The 17,318-nt window shown below is 36.2% G+C and overlaps 1 protein-coding gene across 4 annotated transcripts; it reads right to left on the reverse strand.

Annotated features, from left to right (window-relative positions):
- Nucleotides 1–1,552: 1,552 nt before the first annotated feature.
- Nucleotides 1,553–7,258, reverse strand: LOC127959853 (kynurenine--oxoglutarate transaminase 3). 4 transcript variants are annotated; one of them, XM_052559249.1, is made up of 14 exons: nucleotides 7,046–7,258; nucleotides 6,195–6,283; nucleotides 6,059–6,123; nucleotides 5,836–5,980; nucleotides 5,608–5,757; nucleotides 5,430–5,516; nucleotides 5,216–5,344; nucleotides 5,026–5,146; nucleotides 4,856–4,932; nucleotides 2,788–2,877; nucleotides 2,517–2,703; nucleotides 2,320–2,393; nucleotides 2,037–2,123; nucleotides 1,553–1,883 (listed from the first exon to the last, which is right to left on the reverse strand). In XM_052559249.1, the coding sequence occupies exons 2-14, from the start codon at nucleotides 6,279–6,281 to the stop codon at nucleotides 1,827–1,829; spliced, it is 1,356 nt and encodes a 451-aa protein (XP_052415209.1). In that variant the 5' UTR covers nucleotides 6,282–6,283; nucleotides 7,046–7,258; the 3' UTR covers nucleotides 1,553–1,826. The 4 variants fall into 4 exon arrangements, with proteins under 4 accessions (XP_052415209.1, XP_052415207.1, XP_052415210.1 ...); XM_052559247.1 differs by lacking the exon at nucleotides 6,195–6,283 and having other exon boundaries at nucleotides 7,046–7,257; XM_052559250.1 differs by lacking the exons at nucleotides 6,195–6,283; nucleotides 7,046–7,258 and adding an exon at nucleotides 6,335–6,421.
- Nucleotides 7,259–17,318: the final 10,060 nt, after the last annotated feature.

The following is a 17,318-nucleotide window of genomic DNA, read 5'->3' on the forward strand; positions in this document are numbered from 1 at the left end:
ATTAGATAAATGAATATCTAAATTTGTGCCTTGCCGTCTACGGTATTTTTTTAGAACTTAGAAAAAAGATGCAGCAGCCAATGAGCAGCCAGCGGGAGCTGCAGGACGACTCAACCTCCGCAGACAGTTTTTAATGTTTATCAGACAATAAATACTCAAGATTTTGCTTTAGTATAACTCACAACGAGTTTCACACACCTTCTCCGGCCACGTTGAGTTGTTGACACTTAACAGTGGGAAAAGCGACACATGCGCTATTCACTTGTATAACTTAAGGGTGAATGGGTAATGTAGTTTCTGCTCTGGGTGGGATGAATTAGGAAGCTTGCATTGTGAAGGGCGCTCTGAAAATCGGCAGTGCAGGTAAAAGATTAAAACCTCCATTAAAACAGATGTCCAAATGAGCGTACCGGTACGCTACAAGCACGTTCTGGGCGCATGGAGAGGTGGCGGTACGCTCAAGAGCTATATTTGGAAGTACCGGTGTGTACTGGCCCACTTAAAGCACTGGCAATGACTATACTTTGGAATTTTTTTGCAGTCCACTTAGAATTCAACATGGAAATCATTTTTTGTTTTTTATTGGCATTGATTGTTTTGAAATTCAAATGGTACTTACATGCCTGTGTTTTTATTTCTGTAATAAATATGGCTTTCAAGCCAACAGTTAATTTGGAGGATATTGATGGTTTATTGCAGGTATGTTGTTTACATGAGAAAATCTGTGTTACAAGTTAAACAAAAATTCCAATAAACAATCATATTTTGAATTTAAATAGTTTCTTTGTCTTGAGTTTACATTAATTATTTACATTTTATATTTACATATCCAAAAAGTTTCAGTCTTTTAATTGCGATTAATCGTGTGTTGACGGTGTGTTCACTTCTCACTGCTGTGTGTGTGCACTTAGATGGGTTAAATGCAGAGCACCAATTCCGAGTATGGGTAACCATACTTGGCAAATGTCACGACTTTCTTTTTTTCTCTTTCTTTTTATATATTTATTTCCGTTTGGTTTCTTTATTCACAGGTCACTAAACAGTGACAGAAATGTACTAAAAAAGCTAAATTAAATGGAATGCAGGTCATCCACAACATGCTGCTGCACCTTAGCTTGTGTAAATGTTATTTACTGTAAACTGCAAATCAATGCAAAGAAAAACACTGGACTTAATTTCACACTTCTGTATGAATGGTCACGGTGTTGGAAACTGACCTCAGAATTGCAGACAAACCAAATACTACAAGGTGCTGCATTTAACACTGTTTCAATCACCCAGGGCCTGACCTAAAAGCACCTTTTACACATTTTTATCTACACTACGATCGAAAAGTTTGAAGTTAATATAATTTTTTTTTTAATGTTTTTGGAAAGTGGCTATTATGCTCACCTATGCTAAAATATCATACTGTGAACAATTTAGAATATCGGTTTTCTATTTTAATATATTTGAAGGTGTAATTTAGTCATATTACTCCAGTCTTAAATTATTTTGATAGAGCACACAATTATGTTTTTAAAGGTACCTTTAAAAAGCCAGACAAAAATGGTTTCTTCACATCTGATTTATTTGTATTTATTACTATTCAAACGTTAAATTCAGTCAGTTTTAAACCACTAGTAGCCTGTGACAAAATATTAATTTAAAAATTAACACATAATTCATAATCCCAACAGGCTTGATCCTGCAAACTTTCAATACAAGCTCAAAAACACTTCAGCTATAGTTAAGGTCATTTTAAGAGGATGTAACAATATAACAAGTTACATATTTTATCTGAGCAGTACCTCACATGTATTACTGCATTATCAGGCTTTCAAACATCAGCCTTTGTTCCAGCTCTTCAGAATGACCTCTGCTGCATCCAAGGTGCTTTCTTGCTGTAGTAAAAAACCCATTAAACACCATCAGCACCAGTAAGCCATACATATTATTAATATAGAGCTAAATATTCAGCTATGCTTTCTTTAGATACTGTTGCTGAATGATATTTTGCATTTCCTGTAAAAACCGAAGGTTAACCCACTCCTTACCTTGATAAAGCACAAACGAATATATTTCTCAAACTGCTTTACTGAATCTTCCCCCACAAAAGCTGTTACAGGAATCGAAGCCAGTTTCTTAAAAAGAAAAATGTAAAAAATATACATATAATAATAAAAATAAATGATATCCTTCCTATATATATATATATATATATATATATATATATATATATATATATATATATATATATATATATATATATAGGACAATTCAGTGCATTTCACTCTGCTTTGTCTTGTTATTTATTCCTAAAATCACAAAACAGAATACCTTCTCTTTTATCATCCATTTTACAAACTTGTAGTCATATGGTTCATCATCTCCCATATGTGACAAGTCCTGATCTATAGTCAACAGGCAAGACAGAACAACACTTATCAGATTTAACTTCCCACAAAAAAAGTCACCTTTGCCTTTGTAAATATATATATTTTTTTCTTTAACAAACGTCACTTCAAGCCACTTACTGAGTGCTGTGACATCCACTATCATGAAGTATCCTCCCTCCGGGACCACTGGAGTCATGCCAGTCTGTCTCAACATGGCTGCCATGCGGTCTCTTTTCCCTTCCAGCTCTACTGCTAGAGAGGTAAAGTAGCAGTCGGGTTTACCCATCAGCTCAAAGTCCCGAAGAAGACCCTGGCCAACAGCCTCCTACCGAGCAGTACAACCATGTCACAAACACGTCATCTAGAACAGTGTATTGTGTACAACTATATAATAACAGACCAAACTCACCTGTAATGGGGTCGGACATGTATAGAGACTGTTCTGCATAACAGTCTGGAGGTGTTTGATCAAGTGTTCAGGCCCGATTGACCAACCCAGCTGCAAATAAAGAGATAACATTTGATCATTTGGATTTTATTTTGAAAATGTTGGAATTATTTGTTTAGCACCATTTGATTCCAAGCCTGTTTGCTACTTTTTTTCATTAAATACAAAAGGAGAAAGTTTTAGAAATCCTAAAGCATCTCTCTCTACCATACAGTGGTGATGTGTCAAGATCAGCCTAAAAACTGTACTTTCTGTCGCATGCATATGCTCTCATGTGGACTCTTAAGTTTTTGGACAGGGTAAAAAAAATCTATAATTGCAGGAAGCATTATGAAATAAAAGCCATGAATAAATAAAAATATTTAAATACTTTTTTAAAAAACATTTTTTGCAAAATTTGGGCTAATGCAAGTTTTCAAAATTATTTCAAAAGCAACCTCTGCATTTAAACAACGAAATGAAATGATGTGCTTAAAAAAAAAAAAGTAGGTCAGTTTTAAAGGTTTATAAATTATCCTTAAAAATCAATTCCTCCATGGAGAGAATCAATGGAATTTTATTTTATTTGATTTGCACTCTTTTTCAGCCCGATTTAGCCGGGATGTAAATCGGGATGATGATGGCTATATGATTACGTCAGTACTTTCACAGCCAATCTTCTTTGGCTTCTTTGGATAGTGGAGATAGAGGAAACTGTTACTTGACAAACACAACTGTCTGTAATGTGTCGAAAACGCATCACAGTTGTAAGGAGAAATAGAAGTGCTGGAGTGAAATGAGTGAAAACCAGGTGAGTGCCGAAAGCTAGCATACTAAAAAAATGAAATAAAATAAAATAATTCAGTGAGGATCTGCTGCGTGAGTTCAAGTGAGGCGCTCCCTCTGGCATGATAATCTTAATGATATCTTGCAGTGTGAGATGTGCCATGATGTTCAAATCTTGTAGTGTGTGTGTTTAATATTTGAGGGAAAATAATCTGCAAAGATTCTCCTTATGTGTGTGCTGCAACCAGATTTAAAAACCGGTTATGATTTTCAAACTCCTGTAGTGTGAGCCAGGCTTAAGTCTGCGCCAGGCCTCGTGCCTTGATTTTCCATTCACCAAAGATCTTAGGATCTCAGCTGATGTCTCTCTTAGTCCTATTCACTTTCCACTGGGAAGAAATTCCCAATCACCGTTGAGTCAGGACACCTTTGGAATTCATCACTCTTCAAAACTGGAAGAATGTGATAGCGACTCCTACACCACCGAACCTGATGGTTTTACGCAGGTGGTTAACTGACTCTTTTCATAGCTTCATTTTCTGGTTTTCCTGATGGTATCATCCATCAAATCTCATTTGCCCTTTCCCTTGTATGAGTGATTGTAAGTATGTTTGTTTGTTTGTTAGACTAGTTTACATTAGTGTTTAGTTAATAAAAATCTTGTGCACAAATTACGTTACTGATTATGCCTTACAAATCAATGTGCCTTTACGATTCTGATTTTGCTACATGCTTTAATGCCTTAAAACTGTATAAAAGGGTTCGATAGACAAACAGATTAGTTGAAGGCAAATTAATTCTGCTACAGTTACTGCTGGCAGCTCATATAAATAATTGTAATTAATTATAATTAATTGTAATTATTTATACATTTCCCTTTTGAGCTTAATTTACTACATTAATCTGAAGTTTCAATTAAATTAATGCATTTAGCAGACGCTTTTATCCAAAGGCTAACGTTTTTTACCTAACATGTGTTCCCTGGGAATCGAACCCACAAACTTGCGCTGTTATGTAATTCTCTACCACTTGAGCCACAGGAATACAGGAAGTTTGAACAAGATTATATAGCTCATATAGACATTATGCGGCTTTTTTGTTCGTTGTTGGAGACAGGACACTTTAAAATGATTATTTGCCAGAGAAAAAGTGTCAGCAGGAGGGTTTGAATTGACTGGATGGCGAGTAAATAATAACATAAGTTTCATTTTTGAGCAAAATACTATTATAAGTATGAACAAAGAAGACAATAACAGTCAAATACCTTCCATCCAGTGACGCTGAATGTTTTTCCTGCACTGCCGATAGTGATGGTTCTGTCCCACATTCCAGGGAGGGTTGCTGTAAAGAAAAAGTACAGCACAATCACACATCTTTATACAACTTGTAATCCACTGACACGAAAAGATAAGATGCACCGCTGGAGAATCATACCTATCTTAACATGCTCATGGCCTTTATATATCAGCCATTCATATACCTCATCACTGAAGCACAGGGTGTCATGTTTGATGCAGAGGTCTGCAATACCTTGCAACTCACTCCTACTGAATATCTGGAAGCAAAATAGAGCTTTAGAATATTAAAATGCATTTTGGATCTAAGACAATATATGTGACCTTACTTTTCCAACAGGGTTATTGGGAGTGTTGATTATGATAGCCTTGGTCTTGGAGTTAAATTTACTAGCAAGTTCGTCCTGGTCCAGAACCCAGTCAGCACTACTTACACTGGTTGCTGCTGATGAAGACTTCTGCAGATCGGGTCAAACAAGTGTTATGTTTCATGAAAAAATACAGTAAGCACTACAGCAAGCAATATTCATCATGTTAACCTACCAATCGCAAAGGTATAAAAACAGGTTTCCCCCCTGCCATTTTCACCATAGGAACATAGCAGTCAAAAAAAGGTTCTATGATGATAACCTGGATTAAAAACAGGAGAAAAAAAAAAAGAGTTGAGAGAATGCATAAATCATAATCTAATGCAATTATATATTGAAAGTGCTAAATATACCTCATCTCCCTCCTCAACCAGAGCCTGCATAGTGCTAAACAAAGATCCATATCCACCGACTGTAACCAAGATCTCTTTAAACGGGTCAAGCTCACGGTCATAGACTTTTCCATATACTTTTGACAGGGCTTTAACCAGTGTTGGGTGTCCCTGAAAACAGAAATGAAGCTATTTGAGTGGGTTTTCAACATAATACATGACAATCATAAAGTGTGGGGGGAAACATACAAAGCCACGTGTGTACTGGTTCAGCCTGTCAACCATTGCAGCCTGAGCGAGACCCTCTTTCACATAGGAAGGAGGAGGAATATCTGGGTAACCCTGTCCAAGATTGACAATGGAAGGGTCTGCTGCCACTGATGTGAAGGCCACCCTAAAACACAACCGACACTGTTAGGAATATTTAACACAGGTTTGTGAGAAAGTTTTAGCAAATACTTTCTATTCTTACCATACATTCTTGTCCAGACCTTCTATCCTTTTCGTGTTCTTGTGTTTTATGGATGCCATCTTGTACTAAAAAAGGGAAAGAACAAAATAAAGGCATGTCAAAGAGAAATGAATAACTCGGTGAAACTTGCACTCACTTGGCACGATGTGAAATTTCTAAATCTATTGGTTTGTGATATGCGTGGAGCACATCTGAAAACACGTAGTAGATGAATAGGATTCATATCTTGCCAAAAAAAAAAAGAAGTCAAGATCGTATCAAATATTCATTGCTCACTTCAAAACATTGCGGTCACCGATATAAACCATAGATAAACTCCTTTCAGTTCATTGGTTCCCGTACAGTATAAATATTTTGTGTTTGAAAGAAGCAGATTCGGCCTGACGCAAACGCTCTACGCCTCCAAAACGGACCAATCAATTGGCTCTTTTCAAGGACTCAAGACTCTTTTGAACAAGTCTGGGTTCTGGAAGTGACTGGTCCTTTTAGGGTGAGGTTCGTCGATATAAATTAAATTACGTGATAACCGTGCTCTTCCGGAACTTTGGAAGACACCGAAGTCCGCATAAGCTGTTTAAATATTTATGAACGATCGTCTTAGTAACGTTAGAGCTGAGAATTCCGAATCACTCTCACGAATCAGTTCATTTCAAATAACTTAAAAAACGACTGTGACTCTTTTATTTATTTATTTATTTATTTATTTTTAAAGTATGTTTAATTTATGATATAAAATAAACATACTGTAATAAAATGTATAGGTAAAAGCTTTGTAAACTGCTTAGCACCGATCAAGGCTGAATGAACAAATCGTCCAGACCAGTTTTCTGACCTACTCTATCTGAAGCTCTAAGCATAAAAAAAAAGAAAAAGAAAAGCGTTCATAATCAAAACAATGAACCATGCTAGGGTTCAGCAACGACTGTGTACAAAACAATCAAAAAAAAAAAAAAAACTTTTCAGTTTTCTGACAGTAATTTTACTCACGTTTGTAATGGTCTCGCTTAATTTGAATGCATCTCTATTGAAAGAAAAGGTCCCGCAGGAAAAATGTGCCTCGGGCAGAAGTTTTATGTTTGTAGTCCGAGTTAAATTAATCATTCATTGAGCCCACTAACCCTAATCTATTTTAGACAATGTATTACATCTTGGATATGTCACCAATTGTCTAATGTCAACATAAAGTTCATACGAACGGCCACAAATTATTTATGTGTATGTGTGTGTGTGCGTGCGTGCGTGCGTGCGTGTGTGTGGGCGTGCTTCAATGGCTTTTTACCACCGATTTGTGATTTCGCAGTATCGAGCCAAACCAAAGTAAAGGTCCTGGGTGCTGGTTTGAGCGTCTCTGTAAATGTAAAATATTGACATTTGTTTACATGAACTTTAACACAGCAGATGGCGCTATAATCACAAATACGTGATGAATTTTAGCTTAACTTTTTGTATGCAATTCAATAAATAGATAATTAACATCTCAAGATTTAAGATCACACGAATCTTGGAACAAAAGTTTTGATTTGATCATCTCAAGACAGTGAATATGTTGCTTCATGTACTTGGAATATAGTTTAATGTCATAAAGGTCTAGCTATTATTTTTCTGGTTCACTGAACTAGAGGCTAATCCTGCTAACCAAGTGAAAGAAGAAATGAAAAGTGTAGCCTATCTCTTCACAGAGTTTAAATAATATCCTTTCAAATCTTTGAAATGTTTAATGTGAAAAGAAACTTCCCAGCAGCTGTTAGGGATAGCATGTTATGGAGATTCTATTCATAAACTGTCTATGGATACAATCTCAAAAGCTTGCTATTTTAGCAGTCTCATTCGAAGTCTGGATTTCTAATTTGTCTGCTAATAATTCAACCTTCATTTAAACAATGTTGTTCTTATTTGAATCTACAAATTTATATTTGACTTAAATTATTTTTCCAGTTAAATCACCAAATTTAGCTCAGGTAGTTGTTCATATTCATTCATTTATGGCTTTACTAGACAATGGAGTCTACAAAATCAGGGGTTTTCAGATAGAAATAAACAAATAAGCTAAAACATTATAACATAATTATTATCAATTCATGAACCACTCAAGTAGAGAAAAATATCATAGACATTTTGAAATACAATTCTATGCATATTGCATATCTTGACTTCTCCCTTTGCAATACCTTCAGAGTCCTCCAGGGGTCCATAAAACTCTGACATTTAATAATAGATGATCTCAGTATGTGTGTCTTTTGGGGCAAATTATTCTAAATTAAAGCGAATTCAATACATGTATTTCATTTTTCTCTTAGGCATTTAATATTTAATTGGCTTCCAGTCAGTACTGAATAGTTTCAGAAAAAAAAATGAAAAGAGATCAGTTACAGCACACACTAGAGAGCCCTGAGATTTTTTTTCCTGTGGTATTATTTTAAATAAACCCATGATAAATAAAATAAAATAATATAATAAATAACACAAACAATGCTGTTACATATTGTCATTTAATAATTTTATTTTGTTAGTGTTGTTTCATAGGATGTTGCAAACACAGTTGTAAAAAGTTCACCATAAACCAGTCAATTTGACCTTCAAAAAGGCTTGTGCCTGAAACACTATTAATACTCTGGCAATATTTTTTTCCTCCATTTGTGTTCACTTAGTTAGGAAATGTAATTGTTTTCTCTCTCTCTCTCTCTCTTTCTCTCTCTCAATGCAATAATAGTGGGGTAAAGTACAAAAAAGTGTAAATTTATTTAAAGTAAAATAGATAAATAAATAAATATAGATTTACATTTGAATTACATTACATTTAGTCATTCAGCAGATGCTTTTATCCGAAGCGACTTACAAATGAAGACAAGGGAAGCAATCAAAAACAACAAAAGAGCAATATAAAAAGATATATAAGTGCTATAACAAGTCTCAGTTAGCTTAAACGCAGTACACGTAGCAAGGGCTTTTAAATAATATAATAAATAAAAAGAAAACTGATAGAATATAATTTTTCTTTATAATTGTATATTAAATGAAAAGAAAATATTTTAAGAATAGAATTAGAATAGTGAGTGCTGAAGTTAGAGGGTCAAATAAAGATGGAAGAGATGTGTTTTGAGCCAATTCTTGAAGATGACTAAGGACTCAGCTGCTCGGATTGAGTTGGGCAGGTCATTCCATCAGGAGGGAACATTTAATTTAAAAGTCCGTAAAAGTGACTCTGTGCTTCTTTGGGATGGCACAAGCAAGCGACTTTCACTTGCAGAATGCAAGCTTCAGAGAGCACATAAGTCTGAAGTAATACATTTAAGTAAATGGGTACAGAGCCAGAGGTGGTTTTGTAGGCAAACATCAATGCCTTGAATTTTATGCGAGCAGCTATTGGTAGCCAGTGCAAATTAACAAACAGAGGTGTGATGTGTATTGTTTTCCACTATTTAAAAATTAATCTTGCTGCCGTGTTCTGGATTCATTGTAAAGGTTTGGAAGACCTGCCAAGAGAGCATTGCAATATTCCAGCCTGGACAGAGCAAGAGCTTGAACAAGGAGTTGTGCAGCATGTTCCGAAAGAAAGGGCCTGCTCTTCTTGATGTTGAATAATGCAAATCTGGACCGGACAGTTTTAGCAATGTGGTCTGAGAACGTCAACTGATCATTAATCATAATTCCAAGGTTTCTGGCTTTTTTAGAAGGAGTTATGGTTGATGTGCCTAACATGATAGTGAAAATGTGATGAAACGATGGGTTTGCTGGAACCACAAGCAGTTCTGTCTTGGCAAGGTTAAGTTGAAGGTGATGGTCCTTGATCCAGCAAGAAATGTCTGTTAGACAAGCTGAAATGCAAGTAGCTACCGTCGGATCATCAGGATGGTATGAGATGTATAGAGTTGAGTGTCATCAGCATAGCAGTGGTATGAAAAGCCATGTTTCTGAATGACAGAACCTAATGACGCCATGTAGACAGAAAAGAGAAGTGGTCCACGAACTGAGCCCTGAGGCACCCCAGTAGTTAGATGTTGTGACTTGGACACCTCACCTCTCCAAGATACTTTGAAGAACCTATCTGATAAGTAAGACTCAAACCATTGGAGTGCGGTTCCTGAGATACCCTTTGCCAGTAGGGTTGATAGGAGGATCTGGCGGTTACCCGTGTCAAAAGCAGTAGACAGATCAAGCAGGATAAGTACTGAAGATTTGGATTCTGCTCTTGCCAGTCTTAGTGCTTCAACAACTGAGAGCAAGGCAATCTCAGTTGAATGTCCACTTCTGAAGCCAGATTGGTTGCTGTCACGGAGGTTGTTCTGTGTGAGAAATGCAGAGACTTGGTTGAACACAGCTTGTTCAAGTGTTTTTGCAATAAAAGGAAGAAGGGAAACTGGTCTGTAGTTCTCTAAAAGAGATGGGTTGAGGGTGGGTTTCTTAAGTAGTGGAGTTATACAAGCCTGTTTAAACGATGAGGGAAAAACACCAGTGTGGAGGGATGTGTTAATGATGTGAGTGAGTGCAGGTACAACTTCAGGAGAAATGGCTTGAAGGAGATGAGATGGAATAGGATCAAGCGGACAAGTAGTAGGATGATTAGAAAGGATTAGTTTGGAGACTTCTGCCTCAGAGAGTGATGACAAGGATATATATAGCATAGGTCTATATTTAGTAGCAAATAAATCCAGCACAACATATACAAATTGAACAGTTTATTTTTTACCTCATGTAAACATTCTAAAAAGTGCGTTCACTAGCTTTTATTTGCCTTAAACAGGTAAAGACAAAAATATTATGACATCAATTAATTTAACAATCTAAAGCACCATTGAAAATGCTTGTATTGTGAAACACTTTTTAGTTTTAAACAGCAACATGCAGAAAAAAGAAAACATGAGCAAGTACTTCTACAATATTATAGCTGTCAGATTTCAATAAAAAAGGATCTTGAAGCGAAGTGAAGTGAAGTACAAAGTAACATGCAGAACATGTTGAGATTGAATTATCAAGTTACGGTTCAAACATTGCTTATAAAATGCTAAACTTGCATTTCCAGTGATCTCCAATTGGATCGGTCATGTGATCTTGTCAACAATGTTTTATGATATACCTCAAGAGACAGTTCACCAAAAACTTTAAATTGTCATTTAATTATTCACACTCATGTCATTCCAAACCTGTAAGACCTTTGTTCATCTTCAGAACACAAATGAAGATATCTCTGATGAAATCTGTTAGCTCTCTGACTGACCAACGAATGCGTGTGGTGCTGCTGACGTAGACCCTGCATGCACTGCACCTTGTTACTGGCAAATGAATGCACACATATGCATTGTGGTACTCTCGTTAATGGCAGCAGACTCTATCAGAAGAGAAGAAATCATTGAATAAAGTTTTTTTTTTTTATTTCATTTAAAATATCATAATTTGTGTTCTGAAGACGAACAAAGGTCTTACAGCTTTGGAACGACATGAGGGTGAGTGATTAATGACGGAATTATCATTTTGGGGTGAACTAACCCTTTGATTATTTTCAACCAAACAGCAACACAACAAGATTCTTTATAAAGAGTTTCATTACATATGTTCCTTACATTTTCTATGAATTCCAGCATATGTGACATTCTCTTCTAGATGTTTTATGTTTACAATAAAACAGAGAATCAATCAAACAATCTGGACTCATCAATAATAATAAACAAATAAGAAATTATAAACAACACATTGTTAATTTAGAAAGCCACTCCAAACATTGATTAAATCTTATATACACAAACAACTTTAATAACAAAGTCAACTGAATAAATGACTCATTGGCAATTTTATTTTATTTTTTATGTCATTGTTGAATATCCGTAATGGTAAATAATTATGGTCGCATTTGGTTGCAAAATTCAATTTGAAATATGCAAAAAGGCAATGCAATACTTAAAATGGTAATGTAGTTCTGTATTTTAATTTACATTTGACCATACATGTGTCATACATGTGTACAAGATCTAGTTCAAAATGAAAATACAGTTCTATAATTTACATTTGCCATTTTCACTTTTAATATGCAAATTAAAAACATTTGAACACTTTATAAGTTGCAAAATAAAAAATGTATTACCCAAATTGATTAGATATGTTTAACATGTCCAAGCAAAAAATTAAGCAAAATTGTAATTAATTGCTGTTTATCCTAAATGCATTTAGACTTGGGGTAGGACACTTGCAATTTCATCATAATAGCGCGTGATAATTGTAGCAGAGAGAGAGAATTCTGCAAATTTATGTAACATAATATACATTTACATAAACAACAGCAGACAATTCAAAAGATACCAGACAACAACAAATTCTAACCTTTGACAAAAATATAGATTTTTTTTATATATTTTTGAATTTTTTATATTTATTCTCAAAATATATATATATATATATAATAAAGTTGCGAGAAGTTGAAACATAACTTAAAACTGAACTGAAAATGAATGAGTCCCTCTGGACCTTTGCTGGATATGTGGTCATTGCACTTTCTTTCTTTAAAGGGGGGGGGGGTGAAATGCTATTTTACACTGTTAAAGAGTTGGATTCCCATGCTAAACATGGACAAAGTTTCAAAACTTAATTTGTATGTTTGAAAAAAAACTTTCCGAAACTTGTGACAAACCGGAAGGAGTATTTTTGGAACAAAAAAAAAATACTCCTTCCGGTTTGTCACAAGTTTCGGAAAGTTTTTTTTCGAGTATGGCTCTGTGTGACGTTAGATGGAGCGGAATTTCCTTATATGGGTCCTGAGGGCACTTCTGCCGGAAGAGCACGCGCTCACATATAGCAGAGCACTGAGAGCACAGACATTCACTGATCAGAGCGAGAGCGAAATGTCACAAAAGAAGTGTGTTTTTGGTTGCGAGGGCAAGACAACTCTGCACAGATTACCCAAAAAAAGCATTAAGGGACCAGTGGATGGAGTTTATTTTTACAGAGCATCAACGGAGTTGTGCAAGTGTTTTTGTTTGTTCCCTGCATTTCAAAGATGCTTGTTTTACAAACAAGGCCCAGTTTGACGCTGGATTTTCATATTGTTTATTTCTTAAGGATAATGCAGTCCCAACGAAAAAGGGTCACGATCGTGTGTTGGAACCGCAGGCGGTGAGTAAAACTGCTTCAAATATCTCTGTGTTATTAACTTAGCTATCAGCGCGTAAGCACATCAAGTAAACAAAATGCGATGTTGGCATCAAACTGCACTTTCCACATGTACACCTTAAAAAAAAAAAAAAAAAAAAAAAGACGACATAAAGTGGAACTTAGTCATTTTCCAAAACCGCTAAGCAAATATATACAGTTTCAGTACATACCACATAGAGACGTCGTTGCTGCTGCACTTGTTCAATTTCAGCCTCTGGATCTGATTCTGGACCATAAATATACGGCTGAATCTGACTGTTAGCCATGGTTTGTTTTGGATGATGTTTTTTTTCCTCACGGTAATGTCACAGCTTCCAAACGCTCTGAACGCAAAAGTACTACTCTATAGGTACTCAAGATTAACAGGATATTGAGTGAAAACGAGCATTTCACCCCCCCCCCCCCCCCCTAATTGTAATTCCTAAAGTTTTTCCTCTAACCTGCAAATGGCAGTATTCTATCCCTAACTCATGGGCCAACATCTAGAAACCTTTGACCTTTGTCAGTCTGTTAGCATGTTCTTTAGCCCTTGTGAGATGTCTTCTTTTCATTACTTCTAAGTTCATACGTTTCCAGTATGTATGAGGAACACTTTATATAACAATCTGCGAGATGCCTGTCCTTAAACAACATATTTACTTTACAAGCAAGCATTGACCGACCATCTAATATATCTCCCTGATGCTGTTGTAAAGGTGGCCAATTTTTGGCTTAGTTACCCAAGCTCTAATACACCTCTGGACAAATTATTTAAAGTTTACACAAGTGCTTTGCCTCACCATGGAGCATTACAAGAGCATTGTTGGGGCTAAAAGGATTTCAGTTGAGCTGCAGGGTGTTCTGGACAGGACATAGGATGTACGCAGGCCCGTCGTCAAGGGGGGGCATCGGGGGGCAGTGCCCCCCCAAATGACTTTTTGTGCCCCCCCTAAACGTAACGCACAGAACAATTAACCAAACTTGCATTACTGTGCATTCACACCGCCGGCGTCGAGAGCGTCAAAGTGGCTGGAAGTCATTCATTTTCAATGTAAACCAGCGTCGAGCAGCTGCGAGGAGCGGCGCGGCGCGACTTGGCCTTTGAGAGCGTCGAGCAGAGTTGAAATCAAGGCAACTTTATGGTAATGCGCTATGACGCGGTTGGGCAGCAACCAATCGGAACGTAGAAGTCAACCGCTTGAGAGGATTCCAGAGGACGCAGCTCCGATCACATTAGTTCCCAAGCAAAATAGAAGACAGGTTGATTATTGCTGTTTCGCGTTTGCAGTAATCTATGATGTGTCCCTGTTTGCGTACAGGGACATAAAAAAATAATTAAAAGTGATACGTGGACCAAGGTGTCTGAGATCGTTCATTTTAAGTAAAGGATCTTAATATTTCGTCCACAACAACATTTAATGAGATTAATTTATAACGTTAACCTCCTTGTGGTTAGTCTGCATAAGATCAACAAGTGTGCTTTGCGGCCACTTTCAATACAAATTAAGCAGTCGGTCAACGTCAGAGCGTTCACGCATCTTTCTGCAGTGTCGTGAGCAGAGCGGCCAGAGCGATTTCTGACGCTCCCGACTCCTCTCTCGTGTGAACGCGCAGTTAGACGTTTGAAATTGAATTAGATTGTTGCACTAATAACGTTGTTTCAGCAGAACTTGGCTCACATGAACAGTAATCACTACAACGGTAACACTAGAAATGCATAACACATTACCTTCAGAAATGATTCAGACGATTCATTATTCAACACATTATTACACAGAACATAATGTTAAATATAATTATATTCATAAATGACTTAAAACATCCCAAAACAGGACCCAAACCTTGCAAAGACCTACCTCATTAATTATTCAAATACAACAACCAATGGCAAGTCTCCAGCAGCAGACCTTTCAATATGTTATTTTTGTGTTAGTAGTTTTATTAATTCAAATTACAATATGCAGTTTGTGTGTAAGTATATGTATATATAAATCATGCAATTCATTTAGTTAAGCATACAGTATTGTATTGTTTATACGCAATTCCTTTGCGCAGCTGAGCTGCGCGTTGCATGTGATCTCAGAATAAATGTCTGGCGGTTTTGGAAATGTTAAGAGACAATAAACAGATACGTTGAGATCAAACGGTGAAGTATTTTATTTGAATAATTGAACAAAACAAGACTATTGTGGTCTATTTTAGTTATAGCCGAATATGGGTTTATGTTATGGTCCGTCTCAGAACATTAAAAAAAGTGTGCCCCCCTATGAAAATTAAATGCCCCCCCCCCATTTGGTTTGTTCTGGCGACGGCCCTGGATGTACAGTATTTATTGTAGATGATTAGAAACTCACAGGCAGTATCCTTTGACCTAATGTGGGATGGGAGTAGCTAAAGTGGTATTGCTAATGTCAAGAATGACTTGACATTGAAATGCTTTCATATTTCATTTACTGAACAAGTACAATCTATTGTTCCTGAAGAGGCAAATAGACTTTAAATGTTTCCGTTAGGGATCCATATAAAAAAAAAAAAAGGCACAAAACTTGAAAGCCTCTGGAGAAGTTCATTCAACCTAAATGTCAGGTGGACATCTTCCTTATGTTCAAAAATACTTTTTTTAAGGGAACTAAAATACTTCAAATGATAGATTCCAGATCCTAGCCTACCACAGAAATAACAGGGTAAAATCAAAGACTACCTACACCTGCAGACCAAATGGACTTGGTTAAGTTTTTTTTTTTTTACTGAATTGGACAAGATCCTAAAATGAATCCTTGTCTGCAGAAACCTTTGAGACCTCTACATTTATGAAACATCTTATCTGTGGCAACGACACCAAATACATCCCTGTTCACACAATTTTTTTTTTTAAAAAACATGTTTTGCTAAACACTTTAGCTAAATTTTTGCATTAGGCTTTGATGTCTGAGCTAGTAACCATTATAAGGCACTCTCACATTTGCAGTGTTTATTAATAATCAATAAGGCCGGTTTTAGAACTCATTAAATGGTGACTTAGAAATGACAGAAAGGGCCAGCCTATGTAACAATACCATAATTAACAATTAAAAACACATATGCTAATAAAATGTAAACACTGAATGCACTGAAAGTTGCAGTGTACAGATCTTTCACTCAATTCTTTCACCATTTTCTCAACCTCATTTTGTCTCAAACCTGTGTGACTGGCTTGTCTTTTTGGAAAGATATTTTGAAGAATATTGATATTATTTTTGAAGCCACTGACTTCCATTGTATGGATAAATAAAAAGACTGAGACATTTCTCAAAATATCTCATCTCAGAATTCAAAACTCTGCTCCCAATCACCGCATGAAAATAAAACATAGATATGTAATTCATTTATTTTTACTTGACCATGTGTGTTGCAAAACTTTACTTGAAGAAAACCCATCACTGCAATGGCCCAGAGTTTTTAAGAGTAGAACCATGCTACAATTCTTGTCTATATTTGGACATTCCCACCTGCAAGAAGTAAATCACTTTGAAACAACTATTTAGTGGGTCATGAATTCTGTCCTTGTCATGACACCCTTCGGTGAAATGTTGTCTGGTCTGTGCATTTACAAGAGTGATTAGCTGCAGCAAATGACAATATTATTTAAAAACAAATTTTAGTCATCTATTGGATATTCTTCTATTTAGAACTCTACAATATGCTTTGTATTGATGATATTTCATGATAGTTTCACAACAGATCTAAGTGTTCTAACTCATTTCCAAAGGGAGCTAATGGTGTAGATTCTCAGCAGAGCTCGTAAAATGCCACAGACTTTCACTGAATAGGCTTTTAGTTGAGGAAGACCTTTTAAAGTCCCTGCCGCCCAATGTCAAAGAGGGTTTCCGTAGAACAAAGCATGCAAGCAAGCCTGAGGCGTGTCAGATCAGACACACTGTAAACATATGATCTGGTACAGAGGCTGTGGACACAGTTGGATACTCAAGTTAATGTCTGCTATGGCTTTTGTGGAGGAGGATGGAAGTAATGAATAGCTTTTGTGGCTCTTTGGCGTTACTTTCCATTCCTGATATCTTTTTAAATACTAAAAACACAAAGTACTAAAAATACACACAGGTTACATTACAAAGTACTAAAAATACACACAAGTTACTTAGCT

This window comes from Carassius gibelio, chromosome B6, assembly GCF_023724105.1.
Source record: "Carassius gibelio isolate Cgi1373 ecotype wild population from Czech Republic chromosome B6, carGib1.2-hapl.c, whole genome shotgun sequence".
Taxonomy (NCBI): domain Eukaryota; kingdom Metazoa; phylum Chordata; class Actinopteri; order Cypriniformes; family Cyprinidae; genus Carassius; species Carassius gibelio.